Source organism: Loxodonta africana, chromosome 20, assembly GCF_030014295.1.
Source record: "Loxodonta africana isolate mLoxAfr1 chromosome 20, mLoxAfr1.hap2, whole genome shotgun sequence".
Classification (NCBI taxonomy): Eukaryota; Metazoa; Chordata; class Mammalia; order Proboscidea; family Elephantidae; genus Loxodonta; species Loxodonta africana.
In genome coordinates, this window is record NC_087361.1 from 17,521,704 (window position 1) to 17,535,458 (window position 13,755).

Here is a 13,755-nt window from a genome sequence, read left to right on the forward strand (position 1 = left end):
AGGAAACATGGTGAAACTCGAGTGAGATCTTATGTCAGTGAGCCGCATTGGAAAAACCAGGAAGCATCATATGCACGTGTCAATTCAGTAGTCTCAGGGTCATTTTAATTTTTAAAATAGACCATTGCAATACACTGAGTGAATATTTAGAGTTATTTTCTATAATAAAACAAGTCTAGACTATAACGTTACAGCCTGCTAGAGGTAGGTAGTAAGTTCATCTTTGTAACTTTTCCCTTTCTGGCCTCTGTAAAATTGTGGATGCTACATTGTATTTACAGTTACCATTACAAAGAATTACCTAACACATCAGTTGTGCTTTTCTATTTCAGTTGTGAGACAGAAAATCAAGCAGCCATAATGATGGTTTTCTTCACGTAAAATTTGATCGAGAGAGAGAGGTGTGGGGGAAGGAGGATGAACAGAGATAGCAAACAGAGAAGTGGTACCTGGATTGTAAGCTTCTGTGCCCACCTAGAAGTGGGAGACCTGGCTAGAGCAGGTGAACACCTCTCCCTTTGCCCCTCAACCACAATTTGTTCTACTCAAATTAAGAGCCAGAAAAATAATTATGTTCTCAATTGGCCAATTATTCCAGCAATAAAAAAAGCATATTTTATGATGTTAGCCTGAGAGCCAAAGCAACTTCAAGTTTTACACTTATATCCCAATCACTGTCACTGTATATCAAACACAAAAACGTAGTGCTTGTCTGCATATTAAGGGCAAAGTTGGAAGAAACTATATCCAATTGTGAGTTACTAAATTATACAATGGGTCATAACAAAACAAATAAACGAGGAAAATGCTTAATGATGCTTCTAGAATTACCCATGTGTATGATTAACATTTATGTTTTGAACTTTTCTGAGTAGGTAACACAGATGTTTGGTAAATGCTTGTTAAATCTTCCAGTACCATTTCAGTAGCTTAAAAAAAAAAAAAAAAAAAACCCTCTTGAGTTATGTACACAAGAAATACCAAAGTAAATGTGCTCTGACCATGGAATTCTATTTTATCCAAGCTCTGACCTATCCATATATTAGACCCTTGCTTCATTTCTTTGGATTCTCTCCTGCTCTGCCTTTCCTGCTTCACAAGTAATTTCTAAGAACTCTTATATCCCTACGTAGTTTCTCCAACCTCAGTATTTTTCCCTTTTGGCCTGGATAAGCCTTAGACAGTTATTTGGTAACAGACTTCTTGGCAGGCACTAGGTTCTCTGTGCTGTGTATACTGCTCTCAGAAGCAGCCTTAATTGACCAAGATCTCATATTGTGGAGTGTCCTTCACAGCTCATCCTTGAAAGCATGGAACATACATTAATGAGTCACCTGAGATATAAAGTTAAGTGTTTATCAAATAGATTAAGATGTTAAAGAAACTTATTTCAGCATTTCATTTTAAATTTATTATAAGTAATTTATTTTATATGTTTTGTAAGTTCATGTAAAAGGAACAACATGAAAAAAAAAAAGGCCTAAACTTGCAAATGTGTTGTTGTTATGATTGGAAATTAAGACTGTTTGACAAATTTGTATTCTAATAAATTGGAGAGGGACAAACAGGCATGCCTGGGCCTTGGATGGCCTGGATTTACTTACACTTATGGCAAATGGGGGTTGGGCTTAAAAGATTTTAAGCAGAAGTGGAAATATGATTAGGGTTTTCTTGTCTTATTTGTGTGTGTGTGTTTTTTTTTTTTACTTTTTAGAAATAATACTTTCAAATAGTTTGGAAGGTATTGAGAAGGATGGAAGACTAAAGGAAAGCCTTGCCAGAAGCTTATTAAATTAGCTAAAAGGAGAGATATTGAGGGGCTTAACTAAAAGGATAGGGCCAGGAGTTGACAGGTAGGAATGACTAGAAGAAATGCTAAAAGTAGGATTAATAGGACTTGAGACTACTACGATATGTTGGTGTTTAGGGCAGGGTTATTATTCTAAGCTTTCTGGCTTGGATCCATGGGTAGATGGGGATTCATCAGGAGAAGAAAACTAGCTGGGAGGGGGTGAGCAAGCTGAGATAAAAAGTAATAAAGTTGGCTTAGACAAGTTTAGGTTAAAATTATTAGTTTATTCATTTATCAAATATTTATTGATAATACTGTAAGTCCTGGAGATAAGATAAAGAAAAAAATCCCTGCTCCCATGGCCCTTACAGTCTAGTATGGATAGACAGACAATAAACACGGAAATAAGTGTACAATTAAACCAGACATTTTCAAAGAGTGATAAAGCCCATAAAAAATAAAACATGGTGATGTAAAAAAGACTAACTGGGAAGGATTTTATTTTTGAAAGGATAGTCAAGAAATTCCTGTCTTAAGAGCTGACATTTGATCCTGAATGACAAAAAGAAAATGACCGTAAGAAGACCTAGAGGAAATCATTTCAAGGAGCAGAGACAGTGGGCACCAAGAATGAGAACATTCTCAGTATCTCTGAAGACATGTAGTTTAATAACAAACGGAGTATGTTATGATATAAAGTCAGAGATGCGGGCAGGTTTCCATAGGACACACAGATTGCCAGATCCCATAATCATTTGGCCAGAAGACTTTGGATCTTCAGAGAGAAGACTCTGATACAGATAAAACTACAGGCATCATCAGTATATAGGTGATATTTGAAACCATGGGAAAGAATGAAAACACGTAAAAAGATATGGTGGCAAAGAAAGGGATAGAATGGTGAGAAAAAGCAGAGAAACAGGCAATGAAAACAAAAGCAAAGGTCAGAAAATTAGGAGGGTGAATAGGAGATAGTAATGTCTTAAAAAGATCATTTTTTTTTAAAGGGACAGATGTTTCTTAAATGATTAAAAAAAAAATAGAACCCACATTTTCTAATACAAAATGGCAATGCAGATCATTGTTGAATTTTATACAATTTATTTGAAGTGGCAGAAGAAAAATCTGGTTTCGGTAGAGTGAAAAGCAAAAATCTAATGCACTAGAATGAAAAGTAGATTAAGAGTGAAGATGCAGCAAGAGCCAATCAGATTGCTTTTCCCAGGTACTTGTTTTAAAGGAGAAAAATTAGACTGGGATGGGAAAAGTTTGAGTATGTTTACAGGTTGTGAATTAAAAGTCAAAGGAAATGAAATGTCAGAAGAGGAAATTACCAGTAACACTCAGGCCCAAAAGGAGACGTGAAGGATCAGATCAATCCCCACTTCACAACTGGGGGGATTAGCCTTGAACGTGAGATATCTTTTTCTTAGGCTGTAGCCATTTGAAAAAAATAAAAATCTTTATGTGGATTAATCATATATATTACATGTCTCAGGATTATGAAATAAAAAAGACATTTATACAGGGTAAACCCAAAGAAATTACAAAGGTGAAAACATGCATTTTTTTAAGCAGATAAATTAAGGTTTGTTGTTTTAAGGAGAATGCTGAGGAGAAGGGGAAGGCTTCTTGGACTCCTTCAAATCACATTATTTATACACTCACCTATTATACCTATCTGTGAGCTCTCTCCCTACTTGGCCACTTACCAGACAAATGTCCTGGCTAGCTACTTCCAATATTTTTGTCTTCCATTTTTGTTTAAACTCATGCATTAAAGATCTCAGTTACTGTTCTCCCTGACCCTAATACTAAGGAAAACTTGCCTCTTTTTAAATCCCTGTATGGTTCTCCAAAGTGTAGCTTCGAGTGGTAACACTGGCAAAAACACCAGAATCTGATGGATTAACTGTTCATCTGATCCAAATGCCAACCTTTAGATAACTCACCATTGGAATAAAGAGTAGCTGATTCATACAGCTATATGACTTAGGAGTAACGGGAGTTGCTATCTAATTTCAGATTTAACTGTTTGCAGTTAGTGAAAAGACAGGAAGGATTAACTGCTTATTTGATTCTTGGCCTCTAAAGTTCCATATCTTGGTGGACTTACCATGGTCCTCTTAAGTACATTTGTTCAAAGACCTCTTGACTTGCCACTTCCCTAATTTTATTCCCCAACAATGTAATCTTTTATGTTTTAGGAGCCATGTTGCTTAGGAGTTTATGACCTTTGCTTTTTCTGCATATATTGTAATAATTGCAAAGGTCTCTCACCTGGTCAGAGTTATAACTCAGAGGGCTCTACTGATATCAGATAGCCTCAAAGGTGCAGGAATTAGTACTCCTTTTATTTGCAAATAATGGTCTTAAAAATCAATACATTATTTCATCAGTCTGCAGGAATACAAATGATAGAAGTTGAAAGACTACCATAACAGGCTCAACATAAACTGTCTAATAGTTTGAATACTAATTTATCAGAAACTATTTCCAAATTAGTTATAAAAGATCGGCATTTTTATTTAACAAACATTTATGTAGCACCTACTGTGTGTTGGGTAGTGCTACGTTCTTAGCACTTTTCCAATATTAACTTATTTACCATCATACCAACAGCAGGATGTATGGAATGTTATTATCACTAAAGAAGGCATAATGAGGTAAGAAATTTATCCATGGTATGCAGCTTAAAAAAAAAAAAATCCATTGCTGTCCAGTTGATTCTGATTCATAGCAACCCTATAGGACAGAGTAGAATGGCCCCATAGGATTTCCGAGGAGTGGCTGGTGGATTGAACTGCCAACCTTTGCTTAGGTGTCGAGCTCTTAACCACTATGCCGCCAGAGCTCCACGGTACACAGCTAGTAAGCATCAAAACCAAGATTCACACTCAATGGCACTGGGTTTTGGGTTGGCTCTAAAACATGGTGCACTTACCAGGACAGACTGCCGATCCTTTGCTAAAACAAGGCAAAAAGGTCCTCAAGGATTAGCAGAGAGAAGCCTTGAAAGGGGAGCTTCCTCTGGATGGGCTCGGAGGACCTAACTATTGCTCCATATTTCACATTTCCTTGGGGGTTCACTTTTTTTGGATTACTAGTGTAGTAAGGCATGCTGTTCCTTGTCTGAAGCTCTGCCCAATGATGACCAGAATTAAACCACTCTCTCATTCTACTTACCATAGCTAAGGCAAGCTAGCATTTTAAAGACATAATTTATGGTACCAAGAATAAAAAAGAGGGATAAAAAAAAAGGAAGGAACATTAAAAGTTAAGCTGTTGTTGTTATTAGGTGCTGTCAAGTTGGTTCTTACTCATAGCGACACTATGTACAACAGAACGAAACAATGCACAGTCCTGCCCCATCCTCACAATCATTGCTGTCATTGTTGCAGCCATTGTATCCTTCTCATTGAGGGTCTTCCTCTATTTCACTGACCCTCTACTTTACCAAGCATGATGTCCTTCTCCAGGGACTGGTCCCTCCTAATAACATGTCCAAAGTACATGAGATGAAGTCTTGCCATCCTCACTTCCAAGGAGCACTCTGGCTGTATTTCTTCCAAGACAGACTTGTTTGTGTTTCTTGCAGCCAATGGTATCATCAATATTCTTCACCAACACCTTAATTCAAAGGCATCAATTTTTCTTTGGTCTTCTTTATTCATTGTCCAGTTTTCCCATGCATATGAGGAGACTGAAAATATCAGGCGCACCTTAGTCCTCAAAGTGACATCTTTATTTTTCAACATTTTAAAGAAGTCTTTTGCAGTAGATTTGCTCAATGCAATACATCTTTTGATTTCTTGACTGCTGCTTCCATGGGTATTGATTGTGGATCCAAGTAAAATGAAATACTTGACAACGTCAATCTTTTCTCCATTTATCACAATGTTGTTTATTGGTCCAGTTGTGAAAATTTTTTATTTCTTTCTGTTGAGGCGTAATCCATACTAAAGGCTGTAGTCTTTGATTTTCATCAGCAAGTGCTTCAAGCTGCTTTGCTTTCAGCAAACAAGGTTGTGTCATATGCATAAGGCAGGTTGTTACTGAGTCTTCCTTTGTTCCTGATGCCACATTCTTCTTCATATAGTTCAACTATTCAGCTTATTTGCTCAGCATACAGATTAAGTATGGTGAAAGGATGCAACCCTGACACACATCTTTCTTAATTTTAAGCCATGCAATATCTCCTTGCTCTGTTCGAACAACCATGCATTATCCTCTTGCTCTATGTACAAGTTCCGCATGAGCACAATTAAGTGTTCTGGAATTACCATTCTTGGCAATGTTAACCATAATTCATCATGATCCACACAGTCAAATGGCTTTGCATAGTCTATAAAACACAAGTAAACATTTTTCTGGTATTCTCTGCTTTCAGCCAAGATCCATCTGACACTAGTAATGATATCACTCATTCCACGTCCTATTTTGAATCTCGCTTGAATTTCTGGCAGTTCCCTGCTGATATACTGCTACAGCTGTTTTTTGAATGATATTCACCAAATTTTATTTGCATGTGATAATAATGATATTGTTCTATAATTTCTGCATTCTTTTGGATCACCTTTCTTTGGAATGGGCACAAATATGGATCTCTGCCAGTTGCTTTGCCTGGTCACTGTCTTCTAAATTTTTTGGCATAAACAAGTGAGCACCTCCAGCGAGCATCCATTTGTTGAAACATCTCAGTTGGTATTTCATCAATTCCTGAGCCTTGTTTTCCGCCAGTGCCTTCAGTGGAGCTTGGACTTCTTCCAACTGAAAACGTTGGTTCTTGATCATATGCTATATCCTGAAATGGCTGAACATCAACCAATTCTTTTTGGTACAATGACTGTGTATTCCTTCCACGTGCTTTTGATGCTTCCTGCACTATTCAATATTTTGCTGATAGAATCCTTCAAAGTTGCAACTTGAGGCTTGAATTTTTTCTTCAGTTCTTTCACCTTGAAAAACGCCAAGGATGTTCTTCCCTTTTGGTTTCTAACTCCAAATCTTTGCCCAATTCATTATAATACTTTACTTTGTCTTCTGGAGTTACCCTTTGAAATTTTCTGTTCATCTCCTTTACTTCATCATTTCTTCCTTTTGCTTTAGCTACTGTTTGTTCAAGAGCAAGTTTCAGAATCTCTTTTGAATGCATTTTGGTCTTTCCTTCCTTTTCTGCCTTTTTAATGACCTTTTGTTTCTTCAGGCATAATGTCCTTGAGGTTTTCACACAACTTGTCTGGCCTTCGTTCATTGTGCTCCATGCGTCAAATCAATTCTTGAGATGGTCTCCAAATTCAGGTGGGAAATACTCAAGGTGATTTGGCTCTGGTGAACTTGTTCTAATTTTATTCAGGTTCAACTTGAACTTACATATGAACAATTGAAGGTTTATTCTGCAGCTGGTCCCTGGCCTTGTTCTGACTAATGTTGAGCTTTTCCACTGTCTCTTTGCACAGACGTAGTCAACTTGATTCCTGTGTTTTCCATCTGGTGAGGCTCACATGTATAGTCACCGTTTATGTTGGTGAAAACGGATATTTGCAATGAAGAAGTTGTTGGTCTTGCAAAATTCTATCACGTGACCTTTATCACCACGGCTATATTTTCCAACTACCGACCTGCCTCTTCATTTCCAACTTTCCCATTTCAATCACTGGTAATTATCACTGCATCTTGATTTCATGTTTATCAATTTTAGACCATAGAACTTGGTAAAAATCTTAAATTTCTGCATCTTTGGCATTAGTGGCTGGAGTGTAAATTTGAATAATAGTTGTATTAAGTGGTCTTCCTTGCAGGCATATGGATATTATCCTATCACTGACAGCATTATATTTCAGGATAGTTCTTGAAATGTTCTTTTTGATGATGTCTGGAATGCCATTCCTCTTCAATTTGTCATTCCCTGCATAATAGACCATGCTATTGTCCTAGTCACAATGGCCAACACACATCCACTTCAGCTCACTAATGCCTAGAATATCGATCTTTACGTGTTCCGTTTCGTTTTTGACCGCTTCCAATGTTCCTAGATTCATACTTTGTACAATCTATGTTCCTATTATTAAGGGATGTTTGCAGCTGTTTCTTCTTATTTTGAGTTGTGCCATTTCAGCAAGTGAAGGTTCCAAAAGCTCGACTCCGTCCACATCATTAAGGTTGACTCTACTTTGAGGAGGCAGCTCTTCCCTAGTCGTATTTTGAGTGCCTTCCAACCTGAGGTGCTCATCTTCTGGCACTATATCAGACATTGTTCCACTGCTATTCATAAGGATTTCACTGGCTAATTTTTTCAGAAGTAGACTGCTAGGTCCTTCTTCCTTGTCTGTCTTAGTCCAGAAGCTGTGCTGAAACCTGTCCAGGTAACCGTGCTGGTATTTGAAATACAGTGACAGAACTTCCAGTGTCATAGCAACATGCAAGCCACCACATGACGGCAAACTGACAAAACGTGGTGATAAGTACACATATCTGATTCAACAATGATTACCAGGCATATAGTCCTAGTTACATCCCATATTAAATTTCCTTAGTCTCTCAGTTCTAAGAACTGTAAGCCTTCCCAGTTACCTACTCTTCCATCTCACTAAAGGGTTACATTAATGGAAACCATTTTATGTCTTCAATTTATAAATTGTTCCTTAATGACATCCTAAAACAATACAAAAAAAGGAGATTCTTTTCTATTATTCAGCTGTGAAGTTGTGTTCTGTTTCTCATATAGGTTTTGATACTTTCCTGTAAGACACTACCCATTTGAAACACCATTGTCTACTTAAACTGGAGTGTGTTATCCACAACATAATACAATGATTTAGAGCAACCATGCAAGAAAGTTTACATAGCTATAGCAATAGCAAGGTTTTTCTCTAAAAATACTTTCCACATTTAAATGAGAAGTTATCATCATAATAATCTTTTTCCATTTGTGAACCTAAATTACAGTGGCTAAAGAGCTTGGCTGCTCACCAAAAGGTCAGCAGTTGAAATCCACCACTGCTCCTTGGAAACCCTCTGGGGCAGCTCTACTGTGTCCCATAGGGTTGCTATGAGTCGGAATCGACTTGATCACAACGGGTGGAAAAAAATAATTTCCCAGGCTGTAATTTCCTGAAGAAACTAGTCACTTAACATTTACAATCTGAAAGCAAAAAAATACTAATGAACGTGTTGTGTTTTATTAAAAGTATTCTATGAAATATTTTATATTAAATTTCTATATTAATGAAGACAAATCTATGAACTACATTCGTTAAGTTTAAAAACAGGACAGCTCCATCATTGTCTCTAAGGAATATGTGTCATTATATAATTCTCAATCTATATTTGCCTCTATGGAATTATATAAGATAAGCAACATTTTCATATCAATTCATATTCAAGAAGGGTGAATTTTCACTATAATATCTTATGTATGTATTTAACAAGATTTTTAAAACTATAAAAGGGTAACATAATTTTGCATAGCTTAGCAATGCATTAATATATTCACTTTATTTTAAAATGTACAGATTTCATAATATTTAATAAAAAAAGAAGGCAAATAATTTAAAATACACAGTGTGTGCACTAAATATCCTTCACATTTGGATTTAATATTCTATTGGTTCCAATGGCCAAAATGCAGAGTAAGTGAGAGGTAAAATATGGATAAACTCAAAAAATCCTCATTTAAAAGCAAATGTCAAGGGAACTTAAACTTTCCTGCTCAAGATAACTTTTTTTTTTTAATTAATTTTTATTGTGCTTTAAGTGAAAGTTTACTAATCAGCTCAGTGTCTCATACAAAAATTTACATATACCTTGCTTACACTCCTAATTGCTCTCCCTCCAATGAGAAAGCACAGCTCTTCCCTCTGCTCACTCTCCTCGTGTCCATTCGGGGTAGCTTCTGGCCTCCTCTTTCCTCTCACCCCCCTTCCAGTCAGGAGATGCCAACATAGTCTCATGTGTCCCCTTGATCCAAGAAGCTTGTTCTTCACCAGTATCATTTTCCATCCCCTATTCCAGTCCAATACCTGTCTGAAGAGCTGGCTTAGGGAATGGTTCCTGCCCTGGGCTAACAGAAGGTCTGGGGACCATGGCCTCCAGTGTCCTCCCAGTCCCAGTCTGACCATTAAGTCTGGTCTTTTTATGAGAATTTGGGGTCTGCATCCCATATAACATAACTTTTAAAGTTTCATCTGGAAGCACTCACATATAGTAAAATTTCATGGCCCTAAATTAATCTGCTTTAAAATGGTCAAGTATTGAGGCAAAAAATAGAAGTTTTGTTCATCTATTGAAACTGCATTACTTTCCTAAGGACAGTTTCTGATTAGTGAAAGTGTGCAGGGCCCCTTAACCGGTACTGGTATTTGAAAGTCCAGGATCGATGGGAATTTTGAAAAGTAAACACATTCTTTGCAAGTAACTGAAAAGCAACTTTGCTGTGAAGAAAGAGAGAGAAACTTTTCCTTGAATGTTGTCAAACACAAATCCTATTGATGGTGCAGGGTTTTGAGCATCTCCTTTTTTTTTTAAATTTATAATAAAGAGACCAAAAAAGCTGAAAATAAGATTTCCAAATGCAAAATGGATAAACTTACTGGTACATGCCATAGAAGGTGGGTCTTTTTCAGCTCGGAAATAACCCTTTTCACACTGACAGACAGAAGTTGCTTCCACGTGTGTTAGGCTGTGTGGTGGGCATTTAGAACATTTTATATTCCCGGCAAATGCTTTATAGAATCCTGGTCTGCAGGCTGTGAAAACATACACACAAAGTTATTTTTACTTACTATTGCCAGAGTTCTTTAATTTGTACATATACAACAAATTTTAATTTATTTACACACTTTGGATCTCAGAGGTCAATGTCACATACACAGAAAAGCCAATATATATTAATATTAATGAATGAAACTAGTTATCCAAAGTTAGTAATACAAGTGTGATAGCACATTTCTGTTGAGCTTGCTAATTTAAAAAAATAAGCCTTAAATACAAACACACACACACACATTAACAGTGCTTTTCAAAGTACGGGGATACCCACAACTGGCAGTAAGGGGCATGATTTTGAGTCGTCCTGGGAGATGGTGTGAAGTAACACTTATCATACTGTTTAAAATGTATTCACTTACTATTTACTGAATAAAATATATTTTAACAAAATACTATATTTGAAAGCATAGAAGCCTAATTAAAAAAAAAATCTACATGGACGTCTTCTGATTATATGTGCAGAAAAGAGAAAAATATCTGCCATTCAATGTTTGTAAGGTATATTAAATCTGTACCTAAATCTGACCAAATAAAATAACTAGGTACACAGGATGATGAATGTTCCCACAGATCTAAAGGAAAGCCATTCCACTGATAGTAGTAGTATATTATGTACTGTTGATGATTCTCCTCCAGGAGAGATAAACTATGAGAAGTGGCATGTGCACAAATCTGTGTGCATGCGAACACACACACAAACACACGTCCACAGATGTATTCTTTAATTGTATTATTTTTCATAGCTTAAGTTTACTTTTGTAATAACTTTTTTTTTAATGAGCTAATAATTCAAGAAAAACAAAATTATCTTCTGTAATTTGTTGTTAGGTGCCACAGAGGCAGTTCCAACTCATAATAGCCCCATGTACAACAGAACAAAACACTGCCCAGTCTTGTACCATCCTCACAATCATTGCTATGCTTGAGCCCACTGTTACAGCCACTGTGTCAATCCATCTTCTGTATAGTCCAACTATTATTAAGAAGTTGGTTATTCAATATCGATGGGGGTGTGAGTGATGGTATGCAAATGTTAATAACAGTCTCTTTTCTAATTTGCTGATAAATTAACACTATTTGGTTAATAAACAAAAAAGGCTATATCGTCTAAATATTTCTCTAAGCTTGCTGAAATTCAGAGTCCCATATTTTTAATGCAAATGACATTCATATGTTTTTTTTTGCCAATATTGTCCTCCTCCCCCACCCCTTTGAAAGGTATTTTCCTAAGGGTGTTATGCTTAAAAAAAAAAATAACATTGGCTTTATATGTTCCTTGGCTCTACTCATTCGTATTACTGTATACATTTACATTTGAATGACAAGAAAACAAATTACCATAGCGTGCTTACAAAAATACCTTGTGAGGGAGAGAGCACCATTTGTTTAAAAAAAAAAAACTTATAACACACTCTCATTTGTGTAAAAATAAAGTATGTAAATTATATATAATTAACCCCACTAACATTTTCATGATTAAAATATTCTTTAAAAAACCTTATAGTAAAAATTTGATCTTATGACACAGTAGTTACAAGACAATGTATCATAAGATATTCAATAAATTGAATTTATACATGTATTTATTTTTAATAAAATAACTGCTTCTACTTAATTATGCAGTTTAAAATAACTGAATGTATTCTGTAGGGAAGGTTTGCCAAACTTTGCCAAATATCTTTAAAAGTTGAACCAATCTAAAATTTAAATGACATATTTAATCTATCAAACTATTAAAAAAACCCATAAACCAATCAATTTATAAAGAAATGCAAAATTAAATGGGTAGTTTACATTTTTAATATCCCAATGCTATTTTTAAATATTATTTTCAAGGCTTTTTAGGTCACCTTTTAGAATGATTTTAATTTCATTAGCAATGTGTATGCTATAAAACCAAACATAGTGACCCTATAGGACACAGTAGAACTGCTGCAGAAGGTTTCCAAGGAGCAGCTGGTGGATTCAAACTGCCAACCTCTTGGTTAGCAGCCAAGCTCTTAACCACTGTGCCACCAGGGCTGAAATTCAAATTTTTCTAGAGAACAGCCTACTAACTGGTCTCTCAGCTTCAAGTCTTGCTCACTTTTATCCATTCTGGAATCAAAGTGATCTCCTAATCTTGCTCTGTCAATAAAAATATAAAGCTTGTAACAAAATATATGCAATTCAAAATTTTCTATTAGCCACATTAAAAAAAAAACTTAGAAAAAAGGTGTAGTTAATTTTAAGAATGCATTTCATTTAATTCAATATACCATATAATCAAGATATTTAAATAGAGGCAGGGCCAAGATGGCAGAGTAGTCAGACACTTCTGGGGAACCCTGTTACAACAAAGACCCCAAAAAACAAGTGAAACAATTATATTTATGACAAGCTATGAGCCCTGAACATTAAAGGCAAAGTTAGAGTGAGTAGCAGGGGGAGGGACAGACAGTTCAGAAGCAGAGAGGAGTTCCTGGACTTGAATTGCCGGGAACTCTCAGGCACCATTCCTGGGAATGAATGCGGTGGGCTGGTGGTAGCGTTCAGCCACAGTTTCCTCAGGGTGAAACAGCCAGCCTCACAGCCTCCTCACAGCTCCAGAACCAGAGAAGAACGGTGCTTTTGGCAAAAGCTAAGTACTTGCGTATATTTTACCGCACCCCCAGCCCCCAAGCCAGCTTCAGTGGCTATTGATTTCCCTGGGCCTGAAATAGCGTCTGCTGAGTGCTCTGAGCTATTCCCCCAGCCTTGGAGAAGGATTAATTCACAATTGGGAAAAGATAATCTGCCAGTTCCACTAACCTGGGGACCTTAGGACAGAAGTGGCTCCTGTCCAGGCACAAAGAGTCCATGGATTTTGAATAAATTTCTCTCCTGCATGGACTTGTGTGGGCCTATTTCAGGGGAATAAGCCCTTGTTGGCAGACTGCAACTGTTTCACTGTGTGGTGGAGAGGCGGGTATTTGATGTTTAACACCACTTTGCCTATTAAACAGGGTCTTCACCTACCCACATCAGGGGCCTAAGGAGTGGTGGTTCCACTCAGGTCACCCAGCCACCTGCAACATGGTCTAAGAATAACTCATACCTCCCAGTCCTTACAAGCAGAAGCATTGGGTGTCCATGGCCCGTCTGCAGAACTCACCCACCTGTGCACTCTAGGGAGCAAGGATGCACTTTCCTCAAGTCACTCAGGGGATGGTTGT

The 13,755-nt window shown here is 36.8% G+C and overlaps 1 protein-coding gene across 1 annotated transcript in view; it reads right to left on the bottom strand.

Annotated features, from left to right (window-relative positions):
• EPHA6 (EPH receptor A6) overlaps positions 1–13,755 on the bottom strand; it is a 1,103,076-nt gene that overhangs the window by 602,698 nt on the left and 486,623 nt on the right. The window contains 1 exon segment of the mRNA XM_003410340.3: positions 10,384–10,539. Coding sequence (XP_003410388.1) covers positions 10,384–10,539 — 156 coding nt within the window.